Consider the following 17,017-nt stretch of genomic DNA (forward strand, 5'->3'; position numbering starts at 1 on the left):
GCCCAGCAGAATAAATGTTATGTTCAAAGGTCCTAGAAACACAGAGATACTTATAAACATACCTTTACAACAGACGTTTGGGTAAAGGACACTGGCTAGATACCACCACCAGGTACAGATGAGCATGAGTAAAACATGAAAAGATCATAATCATGAGAAATAAATATGTAGTGACAGCATCTGACAGAAATAAAAGAAACCAAGCAAGATGAATCAATAGGCATGTGGCTATTTGTCTTACTAGTGCTTTAAGTTCCACTGAAAATTTTTGACTTACAGAAGTTCAATGTGAATTCTAAGTCTATGTTTTATTTTTTTGCCCGTGATAAAAGCAGACTGGATAAAACAAAACAAAAAAAAAACCACAGGGCTATTCACAAACACACCAGGGCTTTAATTTTATTCTTTTTGTTTTTGTGTGTGTTTTTGTTTTAAACCAGGCTGTACACTTTAAGAAAATAAACAACAGGAAGCCATCCTCTGCTTACCCTTCGTGGGTGGGCAGGGAGGCTCGACCAACAGAGAACCGGGCAGACGCCCGTCACTCATGAGCACACAGCTACCTCATCAAGGTAAGAAGCTAAGATGTGCTGAAATCACACAGAAAATACTCCACTTGGCTTTGCAGCAAAGCGTAAGGGTGAGAGCACCTAACTGACGACACCGGGGCTGGCGCTCAGCACCACTCAGCACGCGCACATCACAAGCTCTCACAGAAAATCAAACCTCTTCCTCAAATACAATCGTCACAGGACTTTATTCACTGTTTACTCTTCTGGCAGCAGGACTTCTCTGAAGTAGAATCTAGACACAAGTAGAAATGAGGAAGCAATTTGTTAGAAGGCTTCACATCTTCTAAGAAGAATTTCACAACTTCGAAACACTATCACTGAATTAACCTTATTTTTGGTAACAATAAGAATAGCAATTAAGATACGCAGTGGTTTACATTATGAAAGTTGAGAAACGCTGGACAAACGACATCCTGTAAACACGGTCTTCATGGTCGCTGTGAGTCTGAGACACTGTGCGTCCTTCACACCCACCCCTCGGTGTCTCCACTCACAACCCTCCTTCTGATACTATTCATTATGGCCGATTAGCAGGACTGAAACTAACAAGAGTAACTAAGCTGGACCCCAGCCGTCTCCTCTCCAGGACTGGACACTCCTGGGTCACTCAGATCCCGTCAGAAGACAGAGAACTTTCATTACCTGGTGGTACGTCTCCCAGTCTTTGCTGGATCATTTCTAAATGGTGAATGTATTCCGTCAAGGAATGTTCTGGATCTTGAGAAGCAGTCAGGGATCTTTCTGATCTGGGATTTGGGGACGGATTTGATCTTCAAACATACAAACCAACAAACAAACAAAAAGAGTTGAACTCAGCAGACGGTTTGAATGCAGCCAGTGCGGAGGGGCAGTGGAGCTGGGCCTGCTGACCAGACACTCATGGGAAATGGGGTAAACTAGGCGGTTGTTACTTTCCTATATTTTCTTTACCACAGCGGAAAAATAGTAAGGGTTTTTTAAGAAGTGCTACATAGTGCTTTAAAACTAACTTCTTTACAACGTCTCCAAATTAAAACAACTAAAAACTACTGTATATTATTTAATTCACTAAATCTTCACATATAAGTCTATCATCCCAACCGGATTCTGCCCAGCATCCTTCACAGGGGTCCCTTCCTCCTGGCCTCCAGCTGGGCCCAGGGAGCCCCATCTGCCTCACTGCTCACTTCCTCTCCAGGGCAGGGAGTGTCTTACCTGTGCGCCATCCACAAAAAAGAGGCCTTGGCCACCACCTATTCCTTCAAAGGTATCACCCACTCGGGAATGGGGGAGCCACAGCCAGACCGAGAGCCCCTGCCTGCCCTCCCCGAATAGAACCGGGCTTCTGGGCCCTCACGGACTCACACTGCTGCACTCCCTGCCTCGCTCTGGGACCCAAACTTTCAGAACACGTCTCTGTGAGGAACCACACACGCTGGTGGGTTCCCATCGGCAGAGACGCAGGGTGAGTGGGGACACAGCCTCGCGCACGGCGGAGCCACCCACGCTCATCGGTCTGGCCTCCCCCATCAGGGCAGTTACGCCCGAGATCGTCACACTCTTAACACGCAACTCGTACGGAGGTCTCATCACCAACCGGAGACCATGGAGCGAGAGAGCAAAGGTGAGCATTTTATCCCTGCTGGTCCGATGTCAGAGGTGGACGATGCGTTCTGCTCTGACGAGCTTGTTTTAGAACCCCGGGGAAGCACGCACAGAGAGAACAGACGACATGCCTACACAAGCCGTCACATGTGTGTGACAAATACCACAGACACAGACTGAGCTATCTGTTCACTTCACGGGTAGGTTCCAAATACTGGAGGAGTCGTAGTCAAATGAATTAAATAAATGACTTGTAATCATATTCGAGCATTTGAATAGGATTATTATTATTTGTGTTTCAGTTTGGAGAAATGGAAATGGAAATCACATCTCTCACAAGCAGCACTTGGATAAGAAATCTCACGGTCAGGAAAATGGGCTGCAAACCGTGATGAAGGTGATTAGGGCCACACCACACAGCCTTGTTACACCCAGGGCTCAGAACGTGACAGTCACAGCCGTCAGGGAAACCTTTCTTCACCTGAATTTTTAAACAAAATTCCATTCTACAATTTAACCACAAGGCCTCTTAATTATATTTTTAATTGAAAACAGTTTTTTCCCCAAATAACCAATGAATGTTTAACATTATCACTGTAACATCTCAATTGCCAAGTAAGTTGTAAGTATAAAAACACATTACGTGTGCAAAAAACCCCCAATCCCAAAGAAAAAGACTAAGTAAAGCTAACACCACGGCCTTGCATGTATGTGTGTGTGCGCGTGTCGGGGGAGGGTCACATGTGCCCGGGGGCCCTTCCATCACAGGCGGGCCTGAGCACCCGCACAGCTCTGCCCAGGGACACCTCCGCGCGTGGCCCTGTCTCTGCAGACGGGGCCCCTGCTGACGGCTACAACCCTGCAGTGGAAAAGCAGCTGAGGCACCACCGCTCACCTTTCCCTCCTGCGTGGGGATGCTTTTGGCACAGGGCCCCTGGCGTGGCTGGAAGACACGTCCCGGGTTGGTGGGGATGCGCGGGTGTCGGGTGGAGACTGCTGCGGCCGTGGCACCACGAATCCTTCCCCCAGGATTATTTAGCAACGAAGGGATTAAGAAAAAAAAAAGAATGCATTTCAGTAGGGAGGCCCATCCACTAAAATTTTAAATTTACAAGCTTTTAGGAGTCTGCATGGCAATTTCAAAACGTTTAAAAAGTACTCGTTAGGGCTCCCCTGGTGGCGCAGTGGTTGAGAGTCCACCTGCCGATGCAGGGGACATGGGTTTGTGCCCCGGTTCGGGAAGATCCCACATGCCGCGGAGCGGCTGGGCCCGTGAGCCATTGGCCGCTGAGCCTGCGCAGCCGGAGCCTGTGCTCCGCAACGGGAGAGGCCACAACAGTGAGAGTTCCGCGTACCGCAAAAAAAAAAAAAAAAAAAATGTATTCGTTATAAAAACTGTATTAAAAAAATCTCTAGAAGAAACCTGAGGGTTTTTGTTTTTTGTTTTTTAAATGTATTTATTTATTTAGTTAGTTATTTGGCTGCGTTGGGTCTTTGTTGCTGTGTGTGGGCTTTCTCTAGTTGCGGTGAGCAGGGGCTACTCTTCGTTGTGGTGCGCGGGCTTCTCATTGCAGTGGCTTCTCTTGTTGCAGAGCACAAGCTGTAGGCGCACAGGCCTCAGCAGTTGTGGACCGCGGGCTCTAGAGCACAGGCTCAGTAGTTGTGGCACACGGACCCAGCTGCTCTGCAGCATGTGGGATCTTCCCGGACCAGGGATCGAACCCGTGTCCCCTGCATTGTCAGGCGGATTCCTAACCACTGCGCCACCAGGGAAGTCTGAAACCTGAGTTTTGAGCACCTGCATTTCATTCCTGCAAGGCCAACCCTGACCCCCGTGTCTGTGTGGGCAGCGCCCTGGAGAAGCACTCAGCACCCTGATGGAGTGAGCACAGCGCCAGGTGGGCCTGGGGTGGGTCTCCTGCACCCAGCTCTGAAGAGTGGGAAGGGCAGAAACCCCGGCGACCATCAGGTGCAGCCGGGGGGCAGCGGGTGTGGGGGGACCCCTCCTGAAGAACCTTGAAGCCAGCTGATTCCGAGACGTAAGGATTCACACGTGGAAATCAAAGGGGACTGGCACCACCAGGGAAGCCCAGTGGCCATGAAGGGTGCTGCCCACTGCAGCTCCCCCAGGCAGCCCAGCTACACCTGGGCAGCGGCCCGTCAGATGGGGCAGAGGACGACCGCAGCCTGGACGGGACTGAGGCAGAGGAGGCAGTGGTGCTCCCAGGAGACGTGCACAGTGTGAAGTAGAACTTCACTCCATTTGGGAGAATGAAAAAGCCTTTTCACTGAAGATAAGCTATTTGTCGATACATTTAGCATTTCTGTAGTTTTCAATCATTATTACGCTCCTCTGAACCACTTTTATTCATCAACATTAACTGTATAAACTTGTGCTTGTTCCCAAAATAAAAACCACTTTCCTTCAAAAACCCTCTGCCTCCGGACAAGCGCACTGGCTGAATTACTGGTTTCTTATTGTGCTTTGCGATCTCCCACCAGGCGGACACTAAAGAAGCCCATGGGGGGGGGGTGGCATGGGAGGTACCTGGGCGGGGTGCTCGGCCCGGCGCTAGGGCTCGTCTGCCATCTACTTGTTGCCATTTCTTAACCAAAAAGCGTAACCTACAAAAAAAGATACAAAACATTGAAAACTAGAGCGAAACAGGACTGAAAAGAACCAAGAAAATCCAGACGTGATGGGACCATGGAGTGAGAGCACGGCCCTCTACCCGGGCAGCCGCCAGCACCTTCCCGGCCCCGCCCCCGAACCCTGGGCCCCCGGGCCCCCGGGCCCCCGACCCTGCCCCTCCACTCCCAGACCCGTCAGCTGGGGTCTGTCTGGTTCACCGCACTCCCTTCCATCGCTAACGCACTTGACGGGCCCCGGACAGCTGGGGGAAATGGAGACCCTCGCCCTCCACGTGGTGACGGGAGGTGCAGTGGTGTAGGGGCCCCTAGACCCCTCTCCTTGACGGCCCCCAGCAGCTCCCTCACAGCAGTGCTGCCTCTGAGACCCAAAGCCCAGAAGGCACCTCCACTTCGCGTTGGTGGAAAGACGGAGGCAGAGTTTGGGGCTCTCCCCGCCCCAACCCAGCATCTGACAAACTTCCTGGCACGGGGCATGTTCCCCGAAAATACAGAACAGATGGAAGGACAGGTGACAGACAGAGTGACAGGCAGGTGGGTTGACGGTCTGTGGTCCGGAAAACTCAGAGGGAGGGAGGGCGCTAAGTGCCCGGAGGCCGGAGGAGGCCTCCACCCTGCGGGAGCTCCTGGCAAGTGTGTGGCTGGACCGTGTGTGGTGCTGGGTCTCTGAGGGCAATGGGACCCACACTGCCTTTTGTGGTGCAGTCCAGGGAAAGGCCGAGGGGGCCCAGCCCACCCTGCTGTGCCTGGTCCCACAGACGGAGGTGCGTGCGGCCCAGAAAAGGCAGCTCCGTGGGCACCAGAGCAGACACAGTGGCACAGTTCTTAGTGGGACAAACATTTTTAGAAATAACAGCAGATTTTAAAATTATAAAATAAAATAGATTTTCATCACTGTTAATTCTGAAATAGTCAAAATTCCCTATCACACCAGGGAGTCCATCCGTACTCCAAAGTGGCGCCCTGCATGCATAACGGCTGGAGCTGGGCTGGGCCGGGCCGGGCGGACACTTAGGGGTCAGGTGTACCTCCCCGCTGGGGGGCCCACAGCATGTCCTCCTGTGCACATGGCACCTTTTATGAAACACAAATTTGACTGAAATATAAGAAACTGAAACATGAAGAAGTGAAATGCAGTTTTAAGCTCGATCAGACATGTCTGTCATCATAAGAATACCATTAATGGGAAGGCTTTGTTTTACAATAAAAAGGCAGCCTTAAACCCTTCCATCTTAGAAGGTGCAGTTCTACATAACATGGTTTCCGGAAGACAAGGGTCGTCTATATTTTAAGGCCTCAAATATCATTCATCTTAAAAAAGGGAACAACTGTAGCATTTCAAAGACTAAACGACCCCAAAGCAGACAGGAGGCACGTGCCTCGGCGGTACCTTAGGACAGCGATCACCACCCTGACGGCAGTGCGGAATTTTGTGAAAGGGCGTGCCGCCACCGCTTTCCTATCTGCCTTGGACGGAAATACTCCCAAGTGGGCGATCATGGAGAGTGTTTCTTGTTCAGAGTCCTGGAATCCACCAATCAACAGCAAAAGATACTTCTTTTGATAAATCAGGGCTTTTCTAAAGCTCTCTGCTCTCAGATAACGCAGGTACAATTTTTCCATCTAAAAGAAAAAGAAAAAGCAGTGAAACTTAACCACAGGACAAAGTCACCCTTCTCACAAGTCTCCACAGCACACTTGTACCAGGTGCTTTAAAAAGAACCAGCCTTCTTTCCTCAGCCATTTATCACAGCAGTCAGCTCCGCACGACATCTATAACCAGCAACAACCTTGCAGTTCAGAGCTGGATCTTGTTTATCTGACAAAACGCAGAGCACAGACGGCCCTTCACCAGCATCAGAGGAGCCCCGCGAGGGCCCAGGAATCAAACCACTAAGCACGGACCAAACTGGGGGCAGGTGGGGGTCCCATCACAGGTCTGCGGGCATCAGGGGTCAGGGAGACCTGAGGTCACAGGCAGAGGTTGGTGTCCATATCCTAATACGGCTTTTCCCTCCAGAGAGACCCACAGCTTGGGCCTCACCATCAGAAGCGCTGACTGAACTGTGGGCTCAAGGCTTTTCCAGGCTGTGGACACTATCATCTGTAATTCAAGCACCAAGACTTTCACCTCTTAACCCAGGATTTTAGAAAGCGCCGCGGGAGCCGCACAGAGAATCTCTAGGCAGTGAAAATGCTCTGCATGACACTGTTGTGGTGGACATTTGTCATCTTACACTTGTCAAACCCACAGAAAGTATGGCCCCAAGAGCAGCCTGCACGTGATGACAACGTGACGCTGCGGGTCTATGGACTGCAACACACGCACCGCCTGGGGGGAGTGGATGCTGGGGCAGAGGATTCGGGAAATCTCCGTACTTTCCCCTCAGTTTGGCTGTGAACCTACAACTTGCCTAGAAACATAAATCTTAAACAAGTAAGAAGCGGCCACGAGACGGTGTCTGCACACCTAACACCACCCATGGGCTTGGTCTTACCTTGGCATTGCAGGCGCCAGATTCTGGTGTGGGCAGTGCTGGGTCTGGGTGTCGTGCTGAGCCCAGCGAGCCCATCCTGTCCTGCTTCCACACAGACCTGTCCGACCTCTGCAATGACCACAGACAGCGTGTCTACACAGCTGCTCTCCCAGGAGAGCATCTCAAGAAAAGTGGCTGAGGGCTTCCCTGGTGGTGCAGTGGTTAAGAATCCACCTGCCAGTGCAGGGGACACGGGTTCGAGCCCTGGTCCGGGAAGATCCCACATGCCGCGGAGCAACTAAGCCCGTGCGCCACAACTACTGACCCTGCACTCTAGAGCCCGTGCGCCACAACTACTGAGCCTGTGCTCTAGAGCTTGCGTGCCACAACTACTGAGCCCACGTGCCACCACTACTGAAGCCCGCGCGCCTACAGCCTGTGCTCTGCACCAAGAGAAGCCACCGCAGTGAGAAGCCCACGCACCACAATGAAGAGCAGCCCCCGCTCGCTGCATCTAGAGAAAGCCCGCACGCAGCAACAAAGACCCAACGCAGCCAAAGAAATGAAGGAAGGGAGGGAGGGAGGGAAGGAGGGGAAAAGAAAAGAAAAGAAAAGAAAAGAGAAGAAAAGAAAAGAAAAGCAAAGCAAACAGGGGCTGAGAGCACAGTGGTGCCCGCTCCCAGGACCGAGCCGCCCCCACGCTGTGCCCTCCGGACACGGGTGGGCTGGGGCAGGTGCCGGCCACCTGGGTCCCTCTCCAGCCTCTTCTCAGTGACGTCCCGGTTGTTACGTGATTATTTTGTTACACTCAAGGGTGGTTACTACACACTGTTTACTGAAGTATGATTATACAAAAGGCATATTTTTACTAAAAACAAAACCCTCACATTTGAGAAGTCACCCTGAATTCAAAGCTTTAAGCCTATTAGACACCCCTGTCCGCCCTGGCCCTAGAAATGCTGCCCCTGGCAGACGCAGACACCCGCTCTGTTCAAGTGCCATCAAGCCACACACCCTGGACACCTCAGGAGGGGCCCACACCGCACAGAGGGGATGTCGTGACCAGGCCACACGTCCCAACACTGGCAGCGTGGCCTGGACACCACACTGTGCTGAGCACCCCAGAGCTCCGGTGTGGACACACGAACAGACGAAGAGCCCCACAGGGAGGGCCAAGGCTGCTGCCCACAGCGGACAGCCAGGACCGCCTGCCGCCGAGGCCAAGGCCAGCTCGGAGCACTCTCGGGGCCACGAGCTCAGCTGCCGCCAAGGCAGCCTGGCTGCGCCGCCCACAACTCAGGGCAGGACTTGGAAGAGGGAGGTGCCGAGCTGGGTGACCTCCCTGCTGGGACAGAAGGAAGGGACCACATTTCCCGGTTCTAACAGAGCCTGGTCTCTCCGGGGAAAAGACACTCTAGCAACAGAAGTCACCCCGACACAAAGGAGAAGACGCTCCAGTCTGTCCACCCTCAGCCTGCCTCTCGCTCGCTCATCACATTTATTTCCTGATTCATTACCTTCCAGGCGAAGGACAAAGCGTCCCAGGTGATGGAGCTTTAGTCCACCCCGAGCGCCCTCTGAACAAGGAGCCCCCAGGGGAGCAGGCCGTGCTCGGCGCCAACGGCACCTCTTGCCTTTGCAGTCCCTCCCGATGAGGACAGGGCCACGGGTCTGCCAGCAGTTGGGCCCCACGAGCAAAGGAGCCCCCTTAACCCCACAGCGCTTCAGACAGACAAAATGGAACTGGACAGAACTGAGAAGACGGGTCCCACTCGGGGACACACCACCGCCCTCTGGTAACTGCCAGCGGGACCTGCCCGGCCTTGACAGGGCACCCTGCCCAGGAGCACCAGAAACACCAAGCCCTGCACAAAGAACCTTCCGGAAGAGAAAACACTCGGCACGGATGGTCTCACTGGTGCATCTCAACAAGCATTTCAGGAAGAAATGAATACCAGCTCTACACAATCTCTTCCAGAAAACAGGAGGGAACACGTCCCAGCTCATTTCACAGGGACGAGACCAAAGACAATGACTAAAACCCTCCAGGTTAACATCCCACATGAAGCCAGATACAAAAACGTAGCCAAAATATACGCAAATCGAACCCAGCCTGCAGCCGCCGGGGCCCCAGGACGCGTACCCTGCGCGCGCAGCCCTCCTGCGGGGTCCCCGGGGTCCGGGGGCTCCTCTCCAGCCGGGACACGGCCCTGCACAGCTCCGCCCTCTCCCGCGTCACCATGCTGAGCGCTCTGCTCAGGGACTCATTGTCCTTCAGCAGGACGTCCACCAGCTGGACCTGCAGCTCCACCGTCGTCTTCTTCTTGAGGAGAAAACGAGATCAGAAAACGTTTTGTTAAAAGCCGCTATTCGTGGCTTTTCCTGTCGCCTGTTTTCAGGGGCTGTAACTTTAAACATATGTGGGGTTGGTGGGACGCTCGCGGGGCTGGGCAGAGTCCACGCGCGGGAAGGAGAGAGCAAAAGCCATCAGATGGCCTCCCTCTCGCTCTCCCATGAACAGACTTCGCACGAAACCGGGCACAGACAGAGGAAGGCTGCCACAAAACATGGCCCTCTCCCTGTTCCGACAGCACCGCCGGCAGAGGCAGGACGTGACGGGTGGCGTGGGAAGCACGCTCATCCCTGAGGGTCCCTCCGAACAGGCGCACTCCTTCCAGGCCCCAGCGGGCGCAGGACACCGGCAGGGTCAGCTCTCCTGCTGCCTGTGCTGCGTGCTGCTTCCACGACAGACCTCACGACGTCCTGACCCACGGAAGTTTGTTGGGAATTCACAGCAGCAGTCAGGACTCCTGAAGCACCCCCGACGCTGCTGACGGGCAGCTCATTTCCAGCCCAGAGCCTCAACACAAGTGCGTGAGCGGCAGAGAGGCCGGGGCGTCGGCCATGGAGCGGGACAGACCAGCGCCCCCATGGGCACGAGGAACAGTGCATTGAGCCAACCATGCGACAGGCCGAGGCCGGAGGCAGGTCCGGCCACAGTGAACAGGAAAGCTGGTCTCACCCGGCAGGAGCTGGACGCGCCCAATTCAGACTTGAGCGTCTCCAGCGTGTGAAGCAACGACGCCACTGCCTTCTCGTTTGACGACGTCCAATCACTGATGGTCCTGGAGAAGCACACGGTCACTCAGAAGGTGCGTGTGGGTCCCAGGCGGCAGGCACTCCGCGCAGCGCCCGGGGAGCCCGGCGGTGACTGTGGCAGCCGGGAGGCGGCACGGCCTGGAAGTGGGCAGTCTGTGAAGCCCGGAAGCCTCCAGCCACTGAGCGCTGACCACAGACCACGGAGGCTCCCTCAGTGTGTCCACCTCCCCCTGCTGCTCTCTGCTGGGACTCTGAGTCAGCTACTAAAACGCTGTCCCTAAGCAAGACTGCTGCTCCATTAACTAAACCCAATTACAGACAAGAGAGCTGTATGGTCTGAGCTTCCATGTGCTCAGAAAAGGGCAAATCAACATTGGTTCCCGCCAAACAGCAGGGTCGTGGGTCCTCGACCAGGCGGACGCATCCTGGCCCCATGGGCAGTGGGCCAGGGTGTCAGGCGAGGCAAACGCTGCACAGACACCGGGCACCAGCCCTGCCTTGGGGGACTCGGGTGGGAGGGGGGCTGGCCTTGGGCCAGACCCTCTGGGTGGTGAGCAATGGAAAAGGGACACGGAGAGACCTGATCTGAAAGACACCTGGATTTCCTGTCATATGAGAATGCAAAGACCACAATGCTGTCATCATCTTTCAAGAGAATACTGCCCATGAATTCATCCACACACGTGGGATGAGAAATAGAGTCCGTTTCATGAAAACCTGAACCCGAAATCAAAGACACGCCCCACTCAGAATTTTTCTCAACATCAAAGGTGCTGGGCATATGGCTGGGGCAGTCCCGAGAGACTTGCCTGTCCACTGTCTGGTTGATGAAGCTGGTCAGAAGCCCCGCAGCACAGAGCAGCTGCTGCCGCACCTTCTCTAGGCCCCGCTGCTGCTCCTGGGGGCGCGCGGGCTCCGACTCTGGCTCCGGGCGGGGGCGCGCGGCCTCCCTCGCCTGCAGCTCCCTCACCGTCCGCTGGAGCTGCAGGATCTTGTGCTCATCCCGCTGGCGCTGCAGCTCTAACTCTCGCTGTCAGCAACGGCGAAAAACAGAAGCGAGCCTCACACACGGTCCGGGGTGGAGACCGGGGCCAGGAGCTCAGCACAGGGGCCGCCCAGTCCGGCCCCGAGCCCCGACCGACCAACCCCCAACACGCTCCACACGGGTGCTCCAGGCGCGATGCGGAGTCAGGGTCCCCCCACTCCGGGGATCCGGGACAGGACCCGGGATGGGATGAGCCACAGCCTGAGCCCGGCCCCCCACCTCAGTACGCATGCGGGCACTGAGTGGGTGCTCAACACCGAGAAGGCGGGCCTGAGTGTCAGGAGGCCCTGTGCCCCCCATTCGCGATCCCCGTCCTTCACTGCGGAGATGCCAGGGGACCCAGCCAGCCAGGCCACTCCCTGCCCCACACCCAGGACCCGAGTCTCCACAGGGAGACAGCAGACCACCGACAGAAACTGTAAACAATATTTATCTCCACGTGCTGAGAAGTTCAGGGAGCAACGGGGGCTCGGAGAGCATGGGGGCTGACCCCAGGGGATGACGCCTGGGGAGGGGGGATCCAGGGAAACAAAGATGGCCAGGCCGGGCAGGGCGGAACCAGACAGGGCAGAGAGGGCACGGGCCTGGCCCAGCCGCTCCTCAGGCCGGCACACGGACCAGGCCTGCTTCCCACCCAGCGCCTCCCGCGCTTTCCCAGCATCACCCCCATTCAGTGCTCGAGCCTCCTCAGGAAACTGTGATCCTTTTTGATCTATTTTCCAGATGAGGAAAGTAACAAAACCAAGAGACCCACTGGTTTATTTTGTTTAAAAAAGATGAAATTGGCCCTGAAATAACTATCAGAGGCCTGGGCCACTACGGCCAGAAAAAGACCCCATAACCCAGATCAAGTTAACTACCTACAGTAAAAATGACACCAAAAGGACAACATACTTAAGAAAGAAAAATACATATCAAGGTGCATCATGAGGGACAGTTACCAATTTGACTTGGAAAACACTTTGTTTGTATTTTTTTTAAGCAATTACATTTTTACAAACCAAAAACAAACTAAAAAAAAAAAAAAAGAAAAAAAAAAAAGAAAAAAACCCCAAAATTAAATAAAAAGGTTTGGCAGAAGACTCTGGATAAGGTTTGGGAAGCCCCTTGAGAAGCACACGAAGACAACAAACCTCTCTCCCCCCACACGCACAAAAAACCTGGAACACGCTCTGGGGGTCCCGAGTGACCAAGGCCCACCCAGGGCCGTTACTCTAGCCGCCTCCGTCAGGAAACCCCCGGCCTCTGCCACAGCCCCAAACGATTCCTCCACTTCCACGATCTCTAGTGATGAAACACGACTGCATTCCAGGCTGTTTAACCCCACCAAAAACAAGAATCGTTACACACACAACACGTGTGAGCCTTGAAAACCCCATGGCAGGAACCAGACACAGAAGAAGGCCACATACCGTGTGATTCCACTGACACAAAACGACCAGGAGAGGCAAATCCAGAGATGGAAAGTAGACCAGTGGGTGCCAGGGGCTGGGTCCCCGCTAACAGGCCCAGGGGTCCCTTGTGGGTGATGAACATGTTCTAAAATTGATTGCAGTGATATCAGGCTGCACAACTTTTGAATATACTGAAAACCGCTGAATTGTGCAATTTAAATTGGTGAACTCAGTAGCATGTGAATGATATCTCACTAATATTTATTTCTTGACGATTTCATGGCAGCCTAACCATTAAAAAGACCAGGCCATTGGTTTTCCTTGTGCATTTTAAGAGCTTTTTATAATTTCCTAAAACCCCCAAAAAGAAATAATAAAGGTAATATTTTTGAAGTTCTAAAAAATATTTTTAAAGAGAGCAAAATAAAGGTCAATCCATGAGAAAACACAGGATAATAATTTCCTCAGAAACAAATGCTTTTGGTCAATGTATAATGTATCTAAAATTAAGACCCATCCAAAAAATAAAGGAGGGAACACTTCCCAGCCCATCCTGCAAGGCCAAGATCTTCCTGATATCAAAAACAAAAGCACCACAAGAAAAGAAAACTACAGAACATATCTCTCATAAATATAAACGCAAAATCCTTAACAAAATACTAGCAAACTGAATCCAACACTATTTAAAAAAGAATTATACACCAAATTCAAGTGGGATGCATCCCAAGAGTGCTAGGATGACTGAATATATGAGAATCAATGTCCTATATCATATCAAGAGAAGGACAAAACCCATAAATCTGAAAAGACACAGAAAAAGAAAATCCAATACTCTCTCATGATTAAAAATAAAAAAGATTGAATAAACTAAAAATAGAAGGGAATTTCCTCCGGTAAGGGGTATCTACAAAAATGGCACGACTACCATCGTACTCAGCAGTAAAAGACTGACTGCTCCCTCAAGATCAAGAACCAGGCTGGACGCCTGCCCCACACGCTGTGGGTTCTGGCCAGAGCAGTCAGGTAAGGAGAAGAGACAAAGGCATCCAGGTTGGACAGGAACAAGTAAAACTATGTCTATTTGCAGAAAACATGATCTTCTATATGGAAAATCCCAAAGAATCCATTAAAAATATTGGAACTAATAATAAATCAGTTCAGCAAGGTTACAGGACATAAGATCAAGGTGTGAAAATCACCCACATTGCTACACATTCGCAACAACCTGAAAACGGAAGTAAAAAATAATTCCATTTACAACAGCATCAAAAAAATAATATTTAGGAACAAATTTAACAAAAGAAACGCAAAGCTTATCACCTGAAAGTGACAAAACGTTATTGAAAGAAACTAAGGAGCTAAACAGACAGAGAGCCCTTCCGATTTCATGGATGGGAAGACCTAGCATTGTTAAGGAGACAACACGCCCCAAAGCGATCTACAGACTCAGTGTGATTCCTACCAAGATCCCAAGGGCCTTCACGCAGAAGCGGAAAAGCCGATCCTCAGACGCACACGGAACCGCAAGGGGCCCCGAGGATCCAAAACCACCTTGGGAAAGAACAAGGTCGGAGGACGCGCGCTTCCCGACTTCCAGCCGCCGCACTGACCAAACCAAGGGGCAGCCCGGAGCCAGGACAGGCCCTCCGGCCGTGGCAGGCTCGCCAACGTCTCCCTGTCTGTCTGCCACCTGCTCCACTTCTCCGTGTCCGCTCGGCTCGGCCTCGGCTGCACTGCCGTCCTGGCGTCCTGGCTGCTCTAAACTCCCCCACGCTCTCGGCGGAGTCTCCACGGGAGGCCTCGGCGCCGCACTCACCTCCTGCTCCCTCTCCACGTCCTGGCGGTGCACGTGGGCCTCAGCCTCCAGGGCTCGCTGCCGCGCGGTCTCCAGCGCCACCTCCAGCTCCAGCACGCGGGCCTCGCAGCCCCTGAGCTTCTGCAGCAGAGCTGGCTGCGCCTGCTTGTCCTGTGGCCGCCGGCTCAGCCGCTCCGTGAGCAGGCGCTCGTGCTGCAGGGCCTCGGACAGCTCGCGGGAGCGGCCCTGCTCGGCCTCCAGGCTCCGCTGCAGCTCCGAGAGGCGGCCACGCTCCTGCGCCAGCAGCGCCTCGCAGCGCGAGGCCTCGATCTGCAGCTCCTTCCGGAGGTTGTCCTTGGCCGTCTGCTCATGTTTTAGCGCCACGCACAGCTGGTTACTCTGAGCGCACTGCTTCTCCAAAGACGCCCTTAGCTCCTGCATCGGGGAAAAGCAAGACGAGGCAAGAGCATCTAAAGAGCTCCCGCAGCTACAGCTTCTGACGTTATACTTTGGGTAGAAGGAGGGCGAGCAATAACCCCTCTTCTCGTGGCTCTGCCGGCCTTCCTCGGGGATGAGGCGCTGTTCTGAGCACAGTGCAACGTCCCAGGTTCACCTCCCTCCCTGAATCAGGGGCTCCGGTGCTGCTGAAGGGCGGGCCCTCGACCCCCTCACGGTGCTTGGCTCAGCCAGGCCTACGGGTGGCCTCAGCGCGGCCACACGGCTGCCGCACAGGGCACCGGCCCGAGGCCTCCCCTGTGCACAGGCGGGGCCCCCACGCAGCTCTCAGGCTGCACTGCCCTCACGGAAGCGAATGCCCGGAGGCGGGGGCTGCACGTGCAGGGACCCTCTGAGCCCTGAAGGTGTAGCCCTGGCTCCTGGGCACAGTCGCGGCCGCGCACGTCACCTCCAGGGTCCTGGCGCTCTGGCCCTCCTTCTGCAGGCACTGCAGCCGCTCCTCCTCCAGCCGGCTCTGCAGGGCCCGCTCCTTGGTGCGCTCGGCCTCCAGCTGCTGCAGCGCAGCCTGCAGGTCATCCTCCTTACTGTCCAGCACTGACCTGTGTGGGCCACAGGCTCTCAAGGGGACGCCGGCCAGCAGCCAGGCTCCCAGGGCTCCCAGGGCAGGGAGGGCAGGCCCTGCAGTGTGCGTGGCCCCCCAGGAGCCTGCGGGAGCAGAGGCTCCTCCCCAACACCCATCACGATAGCCTGGCAAACCACGGCTTCGGACGGCATCTTTCACTTCAAGGCCAAGAACGTGGCAGGGGCCACGTGACTTCCAGCATTATTCGGCCAGAAGCCTGAGGGCAGGACGGGGCTAGAAGGTGGAGCCTTGCCAGTGGGGCCGCACCTCAGCTGAAGGACCTCCTTCTGCACCTCGTCGAGAGACTTCAGCAGCCGCTCCTTGTCCTGTCTACACTTGCAGAGCTCCGATTTCAGATCTCTGACTGTGTTCTGTTCCACCACCAGCAGCTTCCGGACGTTATTTGCTTTCTCTTGCTCTTCACTCAGGGTTTGCTGCAGGTCGCTTACTATACATTTTTCCTGCTCAACCTTATACGCCAATAACTCAACTAGGAAAAAGATGAAATGAATTAAAATAGCATTATTCACGAGTCCAAAGTGAGCCGCACGCATGATTTAACAAATCAGTAACAAACCAGCAAAGGAAGGGAATGTGTTCACTCTGGGGGGACAGGAAGCTTCTATGACCCAGAAGCCACTGTTTCTGATGGAACCCAGATAGTCGGGACACATGCCTTCTGCTCACACCCTGCCAGCCTCGCCCTCGTGGCCAGTGAGCATCCAGAGAGACACACGGGCAGAGAGCGGCGGGACCACCCAGCCGTGCAGGCCATGCGACGCAACGGGGTTCCGGGGTTAGGGGGCACACGCCCTCTCGACCCCTGCGATGTTCAGGCCCGGGGTCTCCCAAGGGCACGGCTGGAGCTGGGCCGAGACAGACCTCCATGGAGCCCACCCAGCCCGGGCAGCTTCGTGGAGAACCCGCCCAGAACTAGAAGCACGCACACCCACTCCTCCAGGAACCGAAACCAGAAGAAAGAAAACCGCGGACCAGGACCCTCGTGAACAGTGAACACAGATCCAAAATGCGAGCGAGGCCGGCCCGGAAGTGCCCAGTGTGAGGCAGCACGCCGAGGCTGGGGATCGAAGGCAGGCTGCCCCACGGGACGGAGCCCAGGCCTCACTCAGCACTCAGAGCATCCCCAGGGCAAGTGGCAAGAACAGGAGGAGAGGAGATGGGGAAGAAAAGATAAGATAAAGTGTTCTCTCCCTGCAGGTGACATGAGTGTCTGCGTAAAAATCCCGGAGTTTAAATCAAACTCAGAAACCTGCCACAGGCCGCTTCAGCCTCTTGCGAGCCCCAGTGACCCTCACGGACGTGG

The 17,017-nt window shown here is 54.3% G+C and overlaps 2 protein-coding genes across 2 annotated transcripts in view; both read right to left on the minus strand.

The window, feature by feature from the left end:
- Positions 1 to 438: 438 nt before the first annotated feature.
- On the minus strand, positions 439 to 7,403 carry LOC309962613 (pericentrin-like). Its single transcript, XM_082840508.1, has 6 exons — positions 7,304 to 7,403; positions 6,196 to 6,428; positions 4,705 to 4,781; positions 3,052 to 3,175; positions 1,215 to 1,342; positions 439 to 804 (listed from the first exon to the last, which is right to left on the minus strand). Exons 1-6 carry the CDS (start codon positions 7,376 to 7,378, stop codon positions 761 to 763), a joined length of 681 nt encoding a protein of 226 aa, XP_082696634.1. The 5' UTR covers positions 7,379 to 7,403; the 3' UTR covers positions 439 to 760.
- A 1,435-nt stretch (positions 7,404 to 8,838) lies between these two features.
- The window catches only part of LOC309962547 (pericentrin-like), a gene marked incomplete at both ends in the record, with an annotated part of 82,512 nt that continues 74,333 nt past the window's right edge, over positions 8,839 to 17,017 (minus strand). The window contains 7 exons of the mRNA XM_082840408.1: positions 8,839 to 8,859; positions 9,426 to 9,605; positions 10,305 to 10,407; positions 11,191 to 11,411; positions 14,637 to 15,050; positions 15,520 to 15,670; positions 15,961 to 16,183. Of these exons, the coding sequence (XP_082696534.1) occupies positions 8,839 to 8,859; positions 9,426 to 9,605; positions 10,305 to 10,407; positions 11,191 to 11,411; positions 14,637 to 15,050; positions 15,520 to 15,670; positions 15,961 to 16,183 (1,313 nt within the window). The remainder of the gene's footprint in view (positions 8,860 to 9,425; positions 9,606 to 10,304; positions 10,408 to 11,190; positions 11,412 to 14,636; positions 15,051 to 15,519; positions 15,671 to 15,960; positions 16,184 to 17,017) is intronic.

Source organism: Leucopleurus acutus (assembly GCF_964270905.1).
Source record: "Leucopleurus acutus genome assembly, chromosome: 5".
Classification (NCBI taxonomy): Eukaryota; Metazoa; Chordata; class Mammalia; order Artiodactyla; family Delphinidae; genus Leucopleurus; species Leucopleurus acutus.